General features: G+C 37.3%; 1 protein-coding gene and 1 pseudogene across 1 annotated transcript in view; one reads left to right on the forward strand and one right to left on the reverse strand.

The window, feature by feature from the left end:
* Positions 1 to 22,291, reverse strand: part of LOC139467124 (cubilin-like) — a 188,013-nt gene that overhangs the window by 148,794 nt on the left and 16,928 nt on the right. The window contains exons 2-4 of the mRNA XM_071248843.1: positions 5,119 to 5,206; positions 2,727 to 2,766; positions 2,112 to 2,181 (exon numbers count right to left, since the gene is read on the reverse strand). Coding sequence (XP_071104944.1) covers positions 2,112 to 2,181; positions 2,727 to 2,759 — 103 coding nt within the window. The 5' untranslated portion in view covers positions 2,760 to 2,766; positions 5,119 to 5,206. The remainder of the gene's footprint in view (positions 1 to 2,111; positions 2,182 to 2,726; positions 2,767 to 5,118; positions 5,207 to 22,291) is intronic.
* LOC139466963 (uncharacterized) lies at positions 5,753 to 22,255 on the forward strand (annotated as a pseudogene).

A 22,291-nucleotide genomic window follows, 5' to 3' on the forward strand; every position in this document is an offset into this window, starting at 1 on the left:
TGCCTATGGCCTTAATCATCCGCCTCATCAATTCCATGTCATCAATGCACATGGTGGATACACGAGATACTGACTTGTGATGCCATTTTCTCAGAGACTAGTGTTGTGTTTCACTTTAAGAACATTTGACACTTTAATTTCAACCTTGATGATCAGTTTTGCTAAGTTTCATCTTTTTAATAGGTCTCAAAGTATGTTTACAGTGTTTGGATAAATAAAGTTTCTCATGTATCTATCCATTGTGACGTTTCTTTTGCAGTTCAGATTATTAGACTTTCCAGAGTGTCCTTTTGTTCATTTTTGTTTATCGATGACAACATCTCAACATATTTGTCAAGCGTAGTCTGGAATGGAAGTCGCCAGTTTGAAACTAGTCCTGTAAAGCTCGAGAAAGCTGCAGTCTGACTGGCTAATGTCGACTTCTTGTCAGTTATTTCATTAGTCAGTCAGAATTCGCGAAAGGTCGTTCTAACGTGATCTTTAAGCAAATGTTGTCAGACCTCTGTTTAGTGATAGCAAGAATCAAAAGGTACATATGATTGTGTTTAATGGCAACGGGTCTCCCGGCGTCAACCCCAAACTTCATGGTAAATGTCGAATTGGGCCGTTTCCCTCTTCACATAGCCATAGCTTAAACAGTAATTACTTTTTGGCACAAACTGGAAATTCATGATAACCCTCTTAAATTATCACAGTATGTTCTTAGCATTTTCAAAATATATAATTCTGTAAATAATAGCTGGATTAAAAATGTCCAGAAGAGTTTTTATAACTGTGGCATATCACATGTGTTCAATGACCCATATGTGTACAACAAGTGGCTAGACTCTAAAGTAGAGTTAATGTTAAAAGATCAATTTACACAATAAGGGCGGAGTACTGTGTGCAATAGTGCCAAGGGAACTTACTATAAATTACTTTAATCTGTCCAATCCTTTGAAAAATACCTCCTCCTTCCAAGAACAATATATTTCCCGCTTCTAACTTTTAGAACCTGTAACCATAATTTGCCTATAGAGACGAGCTGCTGGTTTGGTATAGTCAGAAGAGAAAGAACCTGTACCCTGTGTGACTTCACAGTTATTGCTGACGAGTGAGGAATTTGTCAAAGTTTATTTCAAATGTCTACAAATTCTTTAGAAAGAATACTTAAATGTACTCTTCCCGATTGAATGATCACTTTTATTGAACATATATTTGTTTGTAAAACACACTCTTGTTCCACCGTTGGTGGTTTCATGAGGATAAAGAATTGAATTAAGAACTAAGAACTAATCCAATTAGTGCCACTCAACCCAAACAGTATTTGTCTGACCTGCCGTCACTCATCTCACAACATGCAACTTCAGTAGATTGTTGCATAATGAATGCAAGCAGTTAGTCCTGGTATCATAAACAGTAAGCCACGTGTATAGTGTATAGTAACACGTTAGCAAGTGACACGGATTCGAATAGTCTGTGACATGTCGCTTCATCCTTCTTGCGCTAATTTTAGACTGCAACAGGATATTGTGATGTGGAGAAACTTAGCTAAACAAAGCGTTCTTTTGCAATCACTTGTAATCCACACGTCAAAGTTGGGGATGATGCTGATTGCTTTCGTCAGTATTGTAGAACACAGATAGGGAACAGAGCGAAAAAATCCTTTCCATATTCATAAGAAAAATCTGCTTAAAGCAGTGTCCATTATATGATTCCGACTACTAGTGTATCATAAGCACGTGTTTTTTAATCACTATTAAATAGTGATGATATCAAGTTGTAGCGAAAAAGTTTATCCTGCAGAGGCAAGTTAACTGTTCACCTGATCATTGGGCATCATTGTGTCACTGACTTGACAAATGTGTCCTCCACATATCTACATGGTTTTGTATGGCTGTGGAAAGTGTTTGTCGCGTTTGTGTATCTCAAATCACTGAGTCAAAGTACAAGACAAACGACGCGTTGAGTATATAGTACAACAACTGCAAGAATAACAACTACATGTAAAATGATAAAAAAAAAACGACCAACAAAATCAAAGACAAAGACAATTCAAACGTTCTTTGATTAATAATCTGTTCAGTCATCATTCTTCACATATGCAACAGTCAACATTTAGATGAACCTACCTGCTGAAGCTGATTGACATGCGCCATACAGGTAATTCAGAACGAAACAAATCCACAGTCCTTTAGTTTTCTGGAACAATTATGAATATGTTCATTGATTACAATGAAAATTTGAGTTCTTGGATAAAAACAAACATCAACTCCGTTTTGACAGGCGGTGACGGTACAACTGTGCTACAATGCTCCCCTGTTTCCAGATTCACAAACCTTCAATTAGTATTTGTAGTGTTTAAGATGTTTATGTATTTATGTGTCGTCCCTTTTAACGTTATTTTAAATTGCATATATTTTACTAAATAATGCATAATATATAACAAATGATATCACCTTATACATTCGCAGTAAACAATACCTTTTACTTTCAATGATTTAAAAAAAGATCTCAATGATTTAACGGCTTTTCATAATCTTTAGCATCTTCCTTGTGTCAAATAAGTATTCAAATAATATGAATATGAATGTCAACCAGGGTACAGAAGGTGCAGTTAGACAATACCGACAAAAAAGAAGATCTTAGATCACTTTACATTTTAGTTTTAGTAGTTTTGTAATTGCTGGATTATTATTGGTTTACGTTTTACACAGTCACTGTCACATTTGTAAGTATTTACTCACCAATGAACACCGATCACCTGGTATGAAACCCATCACTGACCTGTAACATACAAAGTCCTATATAACCAAAGGAAATCTATTTAACTTTTATGTATGAAAACGTATTTATTAAATGCAAACCAGGTATGTATACACGATACACTATCTATTAACTATTACCAATCTTTCAACATTACAATATTTCAGAAAATAACCTATATACTGAGCCTTGTAGTTGGTAACAAAGAGGATGTTATGTTAACTGTGTTGACGGTTCAACAAAATACATATGCATGAAGCAACGTGCTTCTCACCTGATGTATCCAAGAGCAATATTAGATTCATTTTCAAAGATAAGAAAATAAGAATCAAGTGGAATGCAGTGGCGTAGTGCAATCTATATTTAATGCAATTTCTAGGATGACATAAATAAAGGTTCATTCGCATCATCTCATTTTGGTTAGATAAAACACAAAAGCACAAAATAAAGTATATCCTTTGAAATCAACATTGATACCTGTGAAAGTCTCCTCTTAGAGTCTGACATCAACTTCAGAAACGACATCAACTTCAGTCAAGTTTCCTGTTTCTATTTACCCCCACCCCCCCCCCCCCCCCCCCCCACCCACCCACCCTCCCCAAGGAAATGATAATCGACTTCCGAAAAAGACGTTCAAATGAGAACCCTTACCTGTCTCAAAGATATTGAAGAAATTGAAACTATTCATGAATACAAATATCTGTGCAGCATTATTCACTCTCAACTTTCGTGGAAAAGCCAATACAGATATTATTTAAAAAGGGCCAGCAAAGACTTTATTGTTTTCGTTGCTTAAAACATTTTGGTATTGATCCGACTATTATGCCCTTGTACTTTAAAATCTTTATACAATGTATTTTAACGTTTGTGTCCATTGCTTGTTTGCTTGTCTGTCAAATTCAAACAAAAATATGATACTCAAAATTGTAAATAATGATAGCTAAATAACTGCCTTTTCTCCACAAAATATCTGCAGGTATTATGAGCAGCAAATTGTGAAAAAGGCACACAAAGACTAAATGACAGATAGCATATTATATTTTCAGAATATGAGCTTTTTCTTCCTGGTTGTCGACAGCGCATGCCGAAAACGTGAATAAACAGAACCTGTCAGTCATTCATACCAGTTAGTATTCATTTACTTAACAATCAAACCATGTAATATTTTGTCTAGATATACCACATTTACCAAACTCGTTTGGATTCTAATTTATGCCTCGCTAGCTTAATTTCTTTCTCATTTTGTTATCAGCATTTTATATTGTTTTGACGTGGTGTTTCTAACTTATATCGTGAACCTAGCTGTTACTTGTTTCTCTTGGCTCTTATGATGATGCAAGGATAATTTCCTTATGCACAATACAGTATTGACTTCTTTATATGTTCATGGGAGGGGGGGGGGGGGGGGGGGGTGCGGCGGTCGGGTAGCCTAGTGGTTAAAGCGTTCGCATTGTTGTTGTATACAGTATTTTAGCCAGCGTGTATGTGTATATGTATCATGTATATATGTATAGTATTTTGTAGAAATTATAATGCTTGTATTCCATACATGTAAGTAAGTGTAACTGTGGTTATGGTATATGTATATATAGTGTAATTATTTTTGAAGGTCTATTTACTGTACGTCTCTAAGAGAGGGTCGAGTTTCCGTCCCTGAGACGAGGTATGGTTTCATTAATTTTGCATGATTAACTCTATAACAAGTGTAATCAAGAGGGATTGGTTGACAGAAAGAATGAACTATAAATATAAATGTATTATTAGTATCGTTGTCATTCTGTACCTTACTGTCCTTACCAATGATGTTTATTATTAGATTAAGTATGTTTTAGGGCAGATCCGGACGACCTTGAAATACACTCTACACGCTCATTCGATTAAATCCCTTTTAACCCTACACATACTCCCTTATCATTGAGAAGACCACGAGGTTAGTTTGTAGTATTGTTATAACAACTTGTTAACAGCCTCAAAGATAGACTTGAAGTAGGCTCTTGGCTCAGTTTTAGCTAAGTAATTAGTACATCCGACTTGGCACACATATGATAACTGTATTTAGAACTATACAGGATGCTCAATGGTTCTTTCTCCGGTTTTTTGTTATGATTTAAAATTATACAATGTTATTGAATTCAAATAATTCGTAAAATAGCTAAGAGAAACCAGAGAACAAAACATATTTTTTCCTATATTTTTTTCTGAGACAACCCAGGCGCGTATTTTAATATGGCTGCATTAGCTTGTCAAGTTCAACTTTATTGACCTTGTAGTTTCTGGCTGGACGGTATGAAATGTAATCAGGGAATGAAATGTAATCAGGTCACGTGTGACCGAAAACATCTTCTCGCGCACTATAAAGTATTTGTGACTCACCGGGTGAAGAGGTGTTCCACCAATCCAGGGGAGTTGATCCCAGCTGATGACAAGTCAGTATTCAATTATTGTCTCAGTGGACAAGTTTCTGCAAGGGCAAAAGTACGAGTACTTGAGCAACACATTGATGTTTATTGTCATATCTGATAACAACTTTAATGATTACACTTGATATGATCACTGAGTTTGGTTTATCGTCTAACTATATTTCAGCATATCACGGCATGGCGGAAGGGAAGCCTTAGGTGATGCAACGTTTACCATTTTCGTGACACCCACGAGCACTGTATGTGCTGACAAATCTAGAAATGAAACCCACTCCAAAGCTTTTTCAGATTTGCGTTTTTTCAGTATTCGATGTAAGTGAAAAGAACCGAGAGATTTAACCATTAAGAGACATGGTCCCGACAACGATATCTGCCAAAATATACAAATCATAGTCATTGTCAATAACGTTGTAGATAACTTTCTTAAATACTCCCTTTCTACATTTACAGCTGCGTCACTTTAGGCTTTTCTCCCGCAATAACCTGACGCGTCGTGATATGACAGGAATGCTGTTCAAAGCATCAACTGACTCACTCTACGTGTACACAAACAGCTCCAAGACACACATGGGGCCTTGATATAACGGATGACGTTAAAAGCTTCAATGACAACAGGTCGGCAGAATATAGAGAAAAATCAACCCAAACGAATTTGTCCTGATAAATATTAATCAAATTCAATATAAAGTAAAACTAAGGTTTATGTCGCCATGCCTTATGTCACGTATTGTTTCAAAAGGAAAACTACAAAAGATACATACCTATTTGTTTTGCAGCTATATCCTGACCATTAGTATTGTCATAAGGCAGTGTTGAACAATGATTGCATCTGTGTTACATTTTTTTCTGTGGAGACTCGGTAGAAATGCATTGCATTGTATTTATATTGTCAGGAATACAGTACTATATAATGTGAACAGAGGTGAGGAAGTTATTATATTTAATGCTAGAATTATATGCTAACACCGTGAACTGAGGTGGCGGGTTAGAAAATGCTCTTGCAGGTGTTTGGTCTATATAGGTGGAGCGGGCGCGTCCCTGTCTCATCTCTCACATTGTATCTGGCATTACATCAAGACCAGCTTTTGTGTGAATATCATTCTTCACCTTGGAGTCCTAGCATAGGCCTATTAGTACGGTCAATATAGTGTCAAATCCTACCTAATCAACCACATATTGACACAGAAATGATGTCTCCTGTTTCATGTATAGAAGGCGTCCCTCACAAAACAGTAAAAATCTTGGAAAATCTAAGTTCAGGAATCTTTTTTAGTTTGGGTATGATCTTTAGGGGGTAAATCAATGTAAACTAAAAAAAGTCCAAAAACCTAACGTTTAATCTTTTGTATAACCATATCATGCTAGATTTCAAATGAAAGTTGGTATCACAAGGAGTCATTTTGTATATATTTTGTATAAAAGTAAAATGATCGGCCTTTGAAAAAAAAAAAAGATGTGAGTGGAAAATACATTTTTGTTTCCTGTGAGAACTAACGAATTTTGGAGAAAAGATTAGAAGTACATGCTTGACAAGAAAGGACAGTTGGAGTGAGAAAGTATTCTCGAAATTAGAGTTTGCACAAGACCTCCATGTTGTTGATGCTACATATCATCAAACATGCAGTGTTAACTTTAGGACAAACAAAGATATACCCAATGAAATTTCCCATGAAGATGATACACACAGCAGACTACCTGGGACAAGGTGATGATGAACAGGTCTCAGTTCAAGATCTAATAATGAAGATGCAAGAGTTTCAAGGTGATACTGAAGCCTATGGATTTACCTACATAAAACAACAACTACAATTTGGTGACAGAGTTTTCGTAACGGAAATAAAAGGGAAGCCAAATGTTATCACACTCAGAACAACAGCATCAATGATATGACAAGAACATGTTCAAAAGCCATGACGTGCATATTCTGAAAAGGGAAATTGAGACCGTTACTAACAGAATCTGGACTTATAAAAAATGACATGAAATAAATGAATGTCCAAACCAACACATATCCCACACTAGACGACATTTCTGACATTTTGGGCAATGAAGAATATCTTCCCTCATCATTGAAACTTCTACTACAAACCTCTTTCTACTTGAATCTGGCCTCTATTGGATAGACTACTGCCCAAGCTGTAAGACCACGAGTAGTATAGGTAATGATGGTTCTGCCGCAACCCCACTGGAGCCTGATTTATATACCTATACTGCCACTACAGGTGTCATTTTTTATGCCAAAATGATTATGTGATTCAACGATAGTCATAAGATTAAGTTAAATTGGCTCCACCTCACCACCACCTGGAGTCTATGATATAAATTTTTATAGGTAATGATGGTTCTGCCGCAACCCCACTGGAGCTGGATTTATATACCTATACTGCTAGTACAGGTGGCATTTTTTATGCCAAAATGATTATGCGATTCAATGATAGTCATGAGATTAAGTTAAATTGGCTCTAGCTCACCAATACCTGGGGACAACCATTGCTTTAGATGAGCCCAAATGGTAATAAAAATATTCTTCATTATTTTTATCAATAAAGCGATATTCAACTTTTTTATTAAGTTCCTCATTAATTTTTCTAGGAGACCAGACTATATAACTACACTCTATCTTGTAAATTTATAAGAAACAATTGATAACCGTATTTGGTTGGTTTGACATCACTGATATATTAAAAACCTTGTGGTTATTCTCTCCATTTAATAGTTTTTTCGATCTCCATTATTATATATATTTATGTAAGCATTTGTCTAAATGTGATCAAACGATAGTAAGCAATCTATTTTTAATCTCCAACGAGTTCTTTGGTTTTGGCACGGAGTAATTGACGTGCTTGTTGCCTCCCCTGTTCTATGAACTTTTTTTTCTCGTCTTCGCTAATACCACTGGTCTTATGAGATTTTGATCGAATCTCCTGCTTCATTTCGTTGTATTTGGTGAGTTCTGACAACACTAAACGAAACTCATCCTCGGATATCTTACAATCGACCATTGCTGTCGAAATATGATCCTCAATGCTGTTCAACTTTGCTTCGGCGAGTATCCGAATACTATCGTGTTTTAATGCTTTCTTTTGCAACCTACGAGAAATGAATTTTATCGCTATTCCTGCCAGTCCTGAGACTCTATTTCCATGCCGAGCACGATAGGCGCGGCAATTATAGTTGATAGTAAACCGACACCAGCTACACCGAGTCCCATGCCAGCTGCTACAAGCGCGGTGTCAACTCCATCCAGAGCATTCACGGCTCTGCGATACTTTTTATACAATCCAAGTCTCAACTCCCTATCCTTCTTTATTCGATGTTTTATGTCGCTTATTTGATGTAATCGAAATCCATCAACAGTTTCCATCTTTTCAATTGCTTCATCGAGCGCTGGATATAAACTCATAGTGTATATTACGAATATATAATAGTCTTTAATTGGTCTTTAAATGTTTTGAGAGTATACATCAACCTTATCAATTGTATATTATACGGCAAGAATATCTTAGAAAGAGAAATACTACCACTTTTAATAATTTGAACCCCCTCGAGGGTTGCAACGGGTGATGCTCCGACATGAATAATACTGACGCTCGTGTTTCTTGAGCCATTTAATCGATAGACCTGGTAATATTTCGAAGGCATCTACCGGTACATCTCCGAACAAGACTTCAATAATAAGCGTAGAAATATTAGGTATTGCACTCAAGTTAACTTTAATATCATCGAATTCTGTAACCAAATTTAAACTAACATTTTTTAAGGCCGGACGGGATATAGGCTGCGAGTACGATACCACTATTTATTATCTTAGTTAAATTATGTCCCTTACCCATCATCAAATAAGGTGGGGTAATGACGATATTCAATAGCCACTCGATGTTTGCTTCGACCATAGTCCATTTATTCTCACCGTTGCGAGTAATATTGTACGAAGTGTTTTTAAGGAGTCTACTAACGTCGACATCGCTTTAATCTTCTAGATTACCCGTGAATGTAACTTCTTTCCACTTGTATACATTATCGTGTACGTGTAAAGCGAATAACTTACCATCGGTACCGGGTTTACCGAATCCTTCTGTGTCTCAGAGATTGGAAAGCGCAATTGTATTACATTGTCTCAGTATTCCAGGGCCTGATGCATCAACCATTATTTATAATATGGAGTGGTACACTTAAGTATCCGATACAGGTTGTTTTTTTACATCTAATACAGAAATTTTGAGGTCTGAAATAATACCCCGCTTTAATTTTTTATATTGTAATGTTGAGAAAGATTCCGTTCTACCACTATTATATTTTTCATTTTTCACTGGAACAGATCTGAGCAGAGTTGAAGCACTTTCTATTTGAATATTATCCGTTGTGCTTATTTGATCAAGATGGATACACAACTTGTTATAGGGAACTAAATCAGACAATGTCTCTCCATTCACTGTTTTGTTGGGTGATAATATTACTGGTTGTCTAAATCCAAGTGTAATTGCTAAGTTCTCGTGAAGAATTACACTTGTTTCTCCAGTGCTTAAATTCACTGTCCCATTCGACTCATTTTGTGTGAGACTAATTCCATTGGGCTTAAAAATTTCATCATTGAGTGAGCATACGCTGTAATACCCATCAGGTATAGTAATACTACCTCTTTCATTTATTACCACTATCTTATTATTTCTTTTCACAGCATTTATATTGGTCCACAGCGGGTAATACGTTACGTCACAGATAGCGACTTCGAGCTGACCATCCGAGTTAGCGATAGTACGAAGCAGTTGAATAGACTGACCATTTGTTATTCCCGGGAATGTAACATACATTTCAAATATACAATGATACTAAATCATAACTTAAATATGGAATCAACCATTATTTATAATATGGAGTGTTACACTTAAGTATCCTATATGTACATGTTGGTGTTTTACATCTAATACAGAAATTTTAAGGTCTGAAATAATACCCCGCTTTAATTTTTTATATTGTAATGTTGAGAAAGATTCCGTTCTACCGCTATTATATTTTTCATCTTTGACTGGAACAGACCTGAGCAGAGTTGAAGGACTTTCGAGTTGAATATTATCCGTCGTGCTTATTTGATCAAGATGGATGCACAACTCTTTATAGGGAACTAAATCGGGTAATTTAAACCCCTGATCTGATGACTTGCATATTGTGTTAATTACGCGTGCAAATCCAAGTGTAGCTGATAAGTTAATTAAAATCTGTACACCTTTTTCTCCAGAGTCGAATTTCAACATCCCATTCGACTCATTTTGTGTGAGACTAGCTCCATTAGGCTTAAAAACTTCATCATTGAGTGAGCATACGCTGTAATACCCATCAGGTATAATAATGGATTTGTCAATAACATATTTTTCATTTTTTTAAAATATTGTGAAAATCTCATTATTTCTTTTCGTAGCATTTATATTGGTCCACAGCGGGTAATACGTTACATCACATAGAGCTACTTCGAGTTGACCATCCGAGTTATCAATAGTATGAAGCAGTTGAATAGACTGACCATTTGTTATTCCCGGGAGTGTAACATACATATTAAATATACAATGATACTATATCATAACTTAAATATGAAATCAACTTGCTGAATTTTTCGTTAAATTCCACGATATCTTTGAAAAATACAGTTTCACGGCAACTAGCAATAAAATGGTGCACGATTGGTTTCACAATCCAATGCAATTTTGTCAGAATCAGTTAAACTTTGCCGTATGGTGTGCCACAACGGGATGTGGCGTATCTGTTAATGCCCCAGGATTTAAACTATATAAGTCTGTGATATTATTTCACGTGTACTATCAGATTAGACGTATACTTTAAAGAAATTAATGCTCCATTAGCTCTGGATCCAGCGTGGAATCACGCAAATAATATTTATGATAAGAGGGCCTTCGAACGTATTTGTAATGAATTTAATGTTTCTACGAGTAAAGATTAGCGCATTAAGGGACCTAGCCATGGTCTAGGTATTCCGTACTCTGGACAAAGAACTATTAAAGATAAAAGCGATTATTTAATTAAAGAGGGTTTGATCCTTTCAAGCTTTGCTCTCTCGGATAAACAGTTTAGAGCAGATAGTATGAACTTTGAGAGTGCCATTCCTTATATTATAACAAAGTTTGTGCATCCAAACGATACAACAGACGCTTGGAATGAATTTCTTAATGATAAAACGGAAAATAATTTTACTAACCCTGGATTTGAAAGAGTTAATGAATCGATAAGAACTTATGTATGGGCAATTCTCTGTGCGCAATCGCAAACACGAACGTCCATTATCGGTACTGGGACGGCGTTCGATGCGCAAAAACAGTTTGTCTCAAACGCGGAGGACGCCATTAATTCACCAGTTGACATACCATCGTCTATAAAGCGTTTTCAAGATGTATTACAGTACGCTCAATCCAAAGTGGACTATGTTTATGCGCCGGGACTATACATGTCTCCGAGTAATATGGAACTTAAGATCGGTCAAGTGATAGGCTATAATAATAAAATTGTTATTGCTACCGATCAACAAAAACCAAGTATAAATTCAGATATTAACGTAGAATTAATAACACAAACAATCACAGGCGAAAAGGGAATAGTCAAGCCACAAACACCAACTATCGCTCAACCATCTACTGATGCACAAGTGTCACTGCATATTGTGACTAAAAATCAACAACATATCGATGAAAAAACAGCGCTTGTATTAGGTGGAGTCGCGGCTGGTTTACTCATGATTTGGTTAAATAGTTCTTAGAGAACTGATTTGGTTAAATAGTTCTTAGCGGATACAATTAGCCCTGCAATTGCTACGATCAGCCCCCACAAGTTTTGACTAAGCCAAGTGGTGGTCTTAGCTAATGAATTCAATAGCCAGGAAACAACACTCCCTATTATACCGGGAAGTGCTGCTGCGGCTTTCTCAGCGAGCTTTCCCAGTGCTGAGCCTAATGCTTTTAAATGCTTTTTTATTCACTCTTTTATACCGTTTTCATCACTAGGCGGTGATCCGCCACCACCTGTGCCACCAGTTAACGAGAGAGTCAAAGTCGATATAATAAATCCCAACACGGTTAAAATACTGGCAAATGTTATTCCCTGTTCTCTGAACAATGTTTTAATTTTATCGGCCAGCTTAATGTCATCGTTGAGGACTTGATCGATAGTTTCTCGAATTTGACTGATTTGTGAACGAAGTGCCTTTCTATTACTGGAAGCTGCTTCGAGGCGGGCCAATCTTTCGTCTTCTAAGTTACGCAATCTTTCCGCTACGCGGCTTCTACTGAACTCATCGGCCGCCTGTTCAAGTTTTGTTTTCTGGTAAGCTATATGCTTGTCGATTTCGGATATCTTGGCTGTATTATTCATGAGTTCTCCCCGCATTGTTCGCATTGCCTTGTCAAGACCTCGTAATTCCCTAATACTAAACTCCGAGGATGGTACCTGTAACATGGAATTATCGTAATAGGTATCTAAGATTTCTCCGAGTCCGTCCGAGGCCACCATCGAGGAAGCTTCCAAATTATCTGTGTTACTGAGTTCTTCCCGCACAGTCCTAAGAGCCTTAGTAGTCTTCGCGGAAAGTCATGAGTAGTCCACAAAACCTAATTTATCACGAACACTGCTGATGGCGTGTTTACCGGCTATCGTAGACAAGGCTAGGGGCTTACAAGTACGAGAATGCATAAGATTAATATCCGGTTCGCCACGCAGTCGCAATATTCCTTTACTATCTATCTCAAACTTTGAATAGTCACGACCAATAGGGATATCTTTAAAGGTATCGTAATAATCATCAACGGCTGGTTTCAAAAGTTCATCATTTATGGATGGGTTCAAAAGTTCATCGTTAAGATTCATAAAGCTGGTTTCATCAGTATCTTCGATTGGATTCTGGTTATCAAAGTCATCAAAGGTATCTAGATCAAAATCAGTCATTTTTATATTAAACATAGGGTACATGTTTTCAATATAACAATGTCTTCGCAATACGGACGCAAGTTAAACCCACAACGTAGACTTCGAGATCCATTAGGAGTCAAAGCAATTCGTCAGTCTGTAACTATAACTAATAACCCTAGTACCATCGATCAGAATCAAACGCTTCTGGTTTGCTTTCCTAATCTCGGCGCACATGATGTGTTAGTTCCGGGAACTGTCCGACTAGCATTTACGATTATTTTGACTTCTACCGACGTTAACAGGGAGCCTTTTCAGAACATAGGTCGTGCTATCGTTAAGAAAATCGCCATTAAAATTAGCGGTAATGAGGTTTTGAGTATCGACGATAGCGATGTATACTATTGTTACATTGATCTCTGGAGAACGGATAAAGAGCGAGAAAACTTACAGTACCAAGGTATTTGTAATCGGAACACATTGAGACTGCGCGTAGGCGCTGATAATGGTGATGATACCGTCGTAAAAGATAAGGCCGTAAGGACACATTAGGTAACCGATTCTATGTTCCCCTAGACTTTGAATTACTAGATTCCCACATGCCCTTTTATCAAGCATCCCTAGGCAATAGGTTAGACTACGAACTCACTTTTAATGACTACGGTAGAGTTATCAGATCCGCTAATGAAGATGCTAGTTATTCCATTGACAATATCTCGATGGAGTATGATATGATAACGGATCCCGAATTAGCCAGACAAATTCGTAACCATTATACAGGAAGTTTAGCCATTTTGTACGATCGCGTGCTGTGACATCGAAAGATCACGAGGGACAAAAAAGATAAGATGTGGAATATCAATCTAAACGTCCCCACGAGGTCGTTGAAGGGTATTTTAATGCTGTTTGAGGACCCCTCCGATGTGTTTAAAAGAAATACCGAGAAGTTCTACAATCCCAAGATTACAAAAGTAGAATTGACTACCGAGGACGTTCCTAATCAACTATATAGCCAAGGAATGCTAGCGTATCACCAGTGGGATGAGATTAAAAATCTTCCTTCTATAAAATGTTCCCCGGAAGTTAAAGCGGTCGTGAAAGATCTGTCTCTCGGGAGTGTATTGATGGGTGAATACCTCACCACTAAGTACGCGCTATGGTTCAATATGCGAACAACGGACTATGACCAATTACACGGCAGTGGGAGGAGAATAGAAAATGCTAGCGAGGGTGTCACTATACAGATAACGAAGCTCCAGGAAATTAAACATATATTTGTATGTGATTATGGATGCGCAACTTAATATACAGAAAGGAAGATTCGTGCAAGCAATCTATTAATAATCTTTTACCTAAAGATCCGCACTGCGCTATAATATGCGGGCAAACGGGCTGTGGAAATACAGCTTTTATTCTAGTTATTTTAGAAAGTCATTATCAGGACGTTTTCGATCATATTATTATTCTGTGCCCGACTATAAGCGTTAATAAAACATACTTATAGAGAGATCGGGTAATGAATGATATCCCGGGGTACACAGAGTCGATCCGGGCGATCGTTTACAAGACTGTCTCCGAGTATGTCACGAAAAATACAAAGGAGAATCAACCCTTTTCGTAATAGACGACTGCAGCGCGAGTAAAGAATTAACAAATAAGAAAGATATGCTTTCGTATTTAGCATTCTCCGGTCGGCATACTCAACATAGCGTTTGGGTACTTACTCAAAAACACAACTCTGTCCTGAAAGATCTCAGAGAGCAGACCATATGGGTAGCACTCTTTCATTGCAAAGATCGAGATTCATTCGAAGAATGTCTACGCGAAAATGATGTTATTTATACCAAGCCCGAACGAGATAAAGTCAGAAAACTGTTAGCGGCAACGAAGCACTGTAAACTCGTATTAAAAACCAATCAACCAGCTGCTTATGCAATTGCTCAGCAAAATGTAGCAAAATGTAGCAAAAATATAGCAAAAATGTAGCAAAAATGTACCAAAATTATAGCAAAATGTAGCAAAATTGAACATTAGCGGTTAATATGACATAATGTGGCTCGAAATCATCATTCTTTCGCAACAGTTCATTATTAGGGGATGTATTGGCTATGTCATATTATATTATATTAGACTTAAATATCTCCTTAGGTATTACATTATGGAATGCAAGGAACTCATCGAACAAATGCTCAAAGAATCTGATGCAGAAGTAGTTACAGATAAATCTTTAGATAAACACAGAGAAAGACTCACGGCTTTGGTAGCCGGTGGAAAATGTTCCCAATATTTGGGAGAAAATTATACCATCGAAAAAAAAGATAACATGACCGACGAAGAGATTAAAAAACTGTACGTGTGTTATGAGTCTAGACTGGGAGCTACCATGACTAAAACGATAGGTTCGGCTATGTTACAACTATACACAGTCGTAGCTAGTACGTTTCTCCCTATCCCAGCAGAACATCGCATGTATTTATGCGAATCTCTAGAGAAAGACCCATTCATCGAACACACTATAAGCGCAGTGAGCTGTGAGTTTTATCATAGATACCGAATGTTCTTAGCTCCGTTCACCACAGCCTTTAATAACGGCTAGGTATTGTCAATTTAAACATACGTGCCCACTTAATAATATAAAGAACGAAGTTCAAATAAATAATGGAGACTCAACAGATTGTGAAAATGCAACAAGTGAACGAGGAAATAACCTCACAACCACAACAGATTGCGGAACAACGAGTGAATGAGGAACCACCACATGTGAATGAGAAACCAGCGATTGCACCACCACTCCAGCTACAGACGCTAAAATGTTGGTAAACGCAACGTATCATTCAGCGGTGGTCACCGGCTTGGCCATTGGCTATGCTTGTATGGCTAAAATGATTACTAAAGCCACACCTCCCAAGCTAGATTTTAATAGTTTTGACATCGGTATGATGGTTCTGGATATTGGATTGGCTATGGCAACGAAGGATATGCTCATCAAACAAGGGCTTATCCCGGAAGACATAATGAAGTAATTAAACATTTGAATATATTATATTCATATATAACAAAATGCTCTAGCTTTTTCGGGGAGTAATTATTTATTTTCTAGTATGAGGGAATCAAACGCTAAAGAAGTTGAAGAGGTGCGTAAACGACATAACGAAGCAATGGAACAACTCCAAGCAGCCCAGTCACAATATACGAGGCAGAGAATGAAGAGATTAGATTTTATTCATGAAGAAATGCGTAAGGAAGGACATTCAATTCAAACGTTTAAGGATGTCGAATCTGCCATTCACGAATACTTCCTCGTTTATGGGAAAAAACTCGACCCAATACCGAGACCAACAATGAGTCAGTTTTATACACCGTCAGAGGCTCAGAAAGACCGCGAGGTCACATTTGTGATAATGGGATTGACTGCTGTATGGATTTTCAGCTATATGACTACTCATAAATAACCACAGCTGTGGCTATGCATAAACCATGACCTAGTTAGCTAATCTATAAATAGCTTTGGCTGACTGCTTCACCAGTGTAGATGTGATTTGCATTTAGACAAATGATATGATAGATGTATAAACCATGAATAATTGCAAATTTACACTCATGGGTAAGAAGACTCTATGTAACCGACGCTGTGTTGAAATTTACTGCGGCATACACAATTTTTACATCAGGCGCGGAAACATAAACTATATGCGTTCTGTATGAGGGATAGGGGTCAAAGGTCATTAGTGTTTATGTAAGGAACACGGTGCTGATAGAGTCAGGAACCAGATTATTTATGCTAGGAAGAGAGATTACATCAATGAGAGGAATAGGTTGGGGAGAATACGTATTTAGATATATGAAAAACAACCAATTAGACATTTGACTAATTTTGCATATACCATTCAACCACAATGGTTTTTGTCAGAGAGTTGAAGGCTATGGCAAAGCAACGTGGTCTATGTGGATATTCTCGAATGAGAAAAGCTGAATTGATTACCTTACTCGGTTTGGAATACAACAAACCCCAGACTGTTAGGGAACTCAAAGCTCAAGCGAGAAACAGTGGGCTGAGAGGTTATTCTCGAATGAGAAGAGCTGAATTGATCGCTTTACTAGATAATAATGATGATGTTGATAATATTCAGCAACGACAAGATTTAATATTTGTACCCACATCCGCCGGCGTTGGTAAATATCTAAGAGGTTGGAAGATGGATATTAATTCCAACATGGATGTTAACGATATTAAGCCCATCATATGGAGTAAAATTAATGAGGAGTTAGATGATTTACATAGTATAAAATACCAGCTGACGATTAAAATGTTATTGAGTAAAAGTAACACAGACGATAGCATCGAATATACCGAACCATATTTCCGTAGCAATCAAGAAGTTATAAACGAGTCCGATACTTAAAAGCATCATTAGATACATCAATTCAGAGGATACAGGAAACTTTAGAACGTTGGACTAATAGAGGTTCGGGTTGAGGTGTGGATAAAATCGATAGTTTATATTAAGATATAGCAAATTATAAGCCTTTCAAAGGTGGATCTTATATAGATTTACCCTCGAATTATAAGAAGAAAAATGCCATAACTAATGTAAAAAATAAATCCGATGACTGTTTAAGAATGATGATAAGATCTGCATTGTTCCCCGTAGATTCTAAAATTGCAAATAGACCTTCTAGCTATCCCCAAAACGATGGACTCAACTTCGATGGTATAGACGAACCTACACCAATATCACAAATTGATAAGGTGGAAAAGCAAAATTATTTAGCTATAAATGTTTTCGGACTTTCTAAAGGAATTGTTGTACACAGGATAAGCTCCGCTCCGGAACATATTCCCAGAATCAATTCATTTCTGATCGAAAAAGATGGAAAATATCATTATACGTGGATAAAGAGTTTAAACAGGCTATTATACGATCAAACAAAATATGCTAGAAAGAAATATTTCTGAGAAAGATGCATACATGGGTACAGCAGACAAGATCTACTAGAAGCGCATAAAGAAGACTGTAGAGGTGTTGGACAGACCGCTATCAGGATCGATATGCCTAAAGAGGGGAAAAATATATTAAAATTTGAACATTATTGTAATCAAATGCCAGTACTGTACGTAATTAACGCCTACTTCGAAGCGCTTATAAAACCCATAGAAAATAATCAAGATAATAATCAAGATAATAGTTTTAGGTACAAAACTCAAGAACATATTCCTTGTGGGTTTGGATATATAGTTGTAAGGTATGATGGGAAAACAAACACTCCCGTGATTTACAGAGGTCCCGATGCAGCGGGAAAGTTCCTAGAATATCTACAAAATGAAGAGAGAATAATCAGGGAAAAATTATCGTGTAAGAAACCCATGTGTATGACGAGGGATGATTGGAGGGCCCATAAGAAGTCAACGAGTTGTCACGTTTGTAATAAACCCTTGAATGGGGATTTCGTAAGAGATCATTGCCACGTCACGGGTAATTATCGGGGAGCCGCGCATAATGAGTGTAACTTGAAACTAAGAATGAATTCTCAAACAATACCCATCCCCGTTGTGTTTCACAACCTTAGGGGATACGATTCACATCTCATCATGCAAGCTATCTCAAAGACCGACGGCGGTTTAACGTGCATTCCTAATAATATGGAAAAAGACATATCGTTCTTGTTGACTTAATCTATACATTATAGGGACAAGGATGGGAAATCTAGAATAAAGCAAAGTAATGGGCTTAGATTCATAGACTCCATACAGTTTCTGTTATCTTCCCTGGACAATTTAGCTAATGCGAACATTCCAGATGACTTTCCGATAACAAATCAATATACCGATAAGATAACTCGTCATTTGTTGCTGAGAAAAGGTGTAGATCCTTACGAACAATGGATGATTGGTCTAGATTTGAAGAAACTGAATTACCACCCCTCGAATCATTCTATAGTAACTTAACAGAATCTAAAATAAAAGATACCGATTATGAACACGCTCTGACGGTCTGGGATGAGGTTGTAAGAATTTAGGTGATTATCACGATCTGTACTTAAAAACCGATGTACTGTTACTCGCCGATATATTTGAAATATTTAGAAAGACGTTTTTAAACCAATACGGCTTGGCCCCGGCATGGTACTTTTCCAGTCCCGGACTATCATGGGATGCATTGTTGAAGAAGACCGGCGTAGAACTAAAACTACTCACAGATTACGATATGCACTTGTTTATTGAGAAAGGATTAAGAGGTGGTATATCGATGGCAGCGAAAAGGTATTCTAAGGCTAATAATAAATTAGTGGAAGGATACGATCCGAGTAAACCCGACATGCACATATTATATCTCGACGCCAACAATTTGCACGGATGGGCTATGAGTCAACCTTTACCCACGGGTGGTTTTGAGTGGGTCGATGAGAATAATATCCATAATAATGATGTGAATAAAGGGTACATACTAGAAGTTGACTTGGAATATCCAAGTTCGTTACATAAAGATCATAACAGTTATCCGCTAGCTCCCGAAAGATTAATGGTTAATAAAGATTGGATGTCGGAATATCAACGCTCCTTGATGGGTAATAGTAGGTTAGCTAACGTAGAAAAACCCGTACCAAATTTGATGGATAAGACAAAATATATAGTTCACTACAGAAATCTCCAGTTATTTCTATCGTTAGGTATGAAACTTAAGAAAATACACAGAGTTCTAAAGTTTGATCAAAGCCCTTGGATGGAGCCCTATATAAGGTTGAACACAGATTTAAGAAAGATAGCTACCAGCGATTTCGAAAAGAATCTGTATAAGCTCATGAATAACTCGGTATTTGGTAAAACTATTGAGAATCTAAGGAAGCGTGTTGATGTTAAATTAGTCAGGTCTAATGAGGAAGAAAGACTCAGGAAACTTATAGCCAGTCCGGGTTTTAACAGAAGTAAGATATTCGATAACGACTTAGCAGCGTTGCATATGCAGAAGAGTAATATAAAATTCAACAGACCGGTGTACGTCGGTATGAGTATTCTCGACTTGTCAAAACACTTTATGTATGACTTTTATTACAACGAACTTAAGAAGCAATACGGCGATAGATGCGAGGTGTTATATACCGACATAGATTCTTTGTTGATGGAAATACAAACCGAGGATGTGTATAAAGATATGGCAGAAAAAATAGATATGTACGACACGAGCGATTACCCAAAAGATAATCCACTGCACAGCGTAGTAAATAAAAAGGTATTAGGTAAGATGAAGGATGAATGTGCTGGGACCCCTATAGCGGAGTATGTAGGATTAAGACCTAAGATGTATACTATAAAAAAGTCCGATAATGGAGAGATAAGAAAAGCTAAGGGTGTTAAAAAGTATGTGGTAAAAAAGCATCTCAAACACGAACAGTATAAAGAAGCATTATTCAACGGTAGAACGTTCAAACACGAGATGAACTCTTTAAGAAGTTACAATCATAGGATATATGGATTAAGAATGAACAAGACATCATTATCCCCCTTAGATACAAAGAGATGGATTGATAATGATGGTGTAACTACCTATGCTTATGGTTATGGTGGTAATACCGTACCGTCGGGAACTATAAACAACTCTTCTCGTACAAATGCCCTACCCCGTCCATCTTGAAGATAATAAAGAATAGGTTCTCCTTCTTTCGTAACCAATCGACTAATGTTATGCGTCTTAAGGGACCATATGGGATCAGTTGCACGACGTAGGCCTCCTTCGAGTTCACCTGGCTGGTATAAATATCTTACCCTTACTCTATCCGGAAGTTTTCGTTCTTTGCCTCTCCTCAGTGCTGAAGTTTCGGAACTTACGGATTTCATTTTAATCGCATTGGATGGTTTCTTCCCGATTAATCACGTTACTTCATTATTCAACGCTGATTCAACGGCTGATAATCGTGTCACCCATTCGGTTGATCTCAATTGCTCGGATTTCATTTCGATCCCATACTGATAGCCAAACAAACGTTCCGCTAATGTCCTGTTAAATCTTTCGACGATAGCTTGACTGCGGTTGGCTTCTCTTTCACCACGCCTGCTTTCGACATTGTGCTTTGTTAACAGTTTTGTTATCGATCCCATAAACTCGCAACCGGGATCTTCTTGAAATAGCTTAGGTCATTTTAGTGGTCCGCGTTTATATATGTGACTCAGTGCATTAGCTACTTCTGTTGAATCTTTCGAGGTTAATGGCTCTGCCTCTTTGTATCGACTAGCCACATCCACTACTGTTAAAGGGTATTTATACGTTTTGCGTTTTACCTTATCGTGGGGAAGAAACAAGAGGTCAGCCTGATGAACTTCATTCTTTATAAAAATATCAAACTTCTTCCTCGGTATATAACGTGGTGCCGGTAAATATATTTGCCACATCGCTTGTTTCTTTAACCAATCCTTGGCCACATCTTTAGCCGTGGTGGCTAATTTTTTTATTGCTCCTACACCTTTCCAATATCCTCGTGGGCTATAGTAAATTTTATTCATTATTAACTAATATTGATGTTTTTTTTAATACGACTCATGACTATCATTGAATCGCATAGTCATTTACACATAAAAAAATCCATCTGTAGTAGCAGTATAGGTATATAAATCCAGCTCCAGTGGGGTTGCGGCAGAACCATCATTACCTATAAAAATTTATATCATAGACTCCAGGTGGTGGTTAGGTGGAGCCAATTGAACTTAATCTTATGACGATCGTTGAATCGCATAATCATTTTGGCATAAAAAATGACACCTGTAGTAGCAGTATAGGTATATAAATCAGGCTCCAGTGGGGTTGCGGGAGAACCATCATTACCTATACTACTCCACGCCTTCGGCTTAGCAATTGCAATGCAGTTTCATCATCACGTTGCCTTTAAATATATGATTGACTCCCTTTCAAGTCTTTGATTTTGCAATTCTTACTCCGATGTTAAAAAGGTTTGAATACTCTTCTGCTGTGAACCAGGGTATAGACCTGCCAAACATAACTTTCTGCAGATTTGTACAATTTGTTGCTGACAATCATAATGTCAGGACACTGGACCACCATAACACATTCCATGGGATGGGCATCATAGCAACCATAAAACCAGGAACCAAACACCGACAACCTTTTTACAAAACAGAAGTTGATTCAGCTGAAACTGGAAAGATTCCGATTTATAACAACCCTTTAAAATGAGATCAGAGCAGAAATAAGCCCAGCTTCCAGAATTTG

The sequence above is a fragment of the Haliotis cracherodii genome, unplaced genomic scaffold (genome assembly GCF_022045235.1).
Source record: "Haliotis cracherodii isolate W230 unplaced genomic scaffold, xgHalCrac1.p SCAF_19, whole genome shotgun sequence".
In the NCBI taxonomy this organism is placed as follows: Eukaryota; Metazoa; Mollusca; class Gastropoda; order Lepetellida; family Haliotidae; genus Haliotis; species Haliotis cracherodii.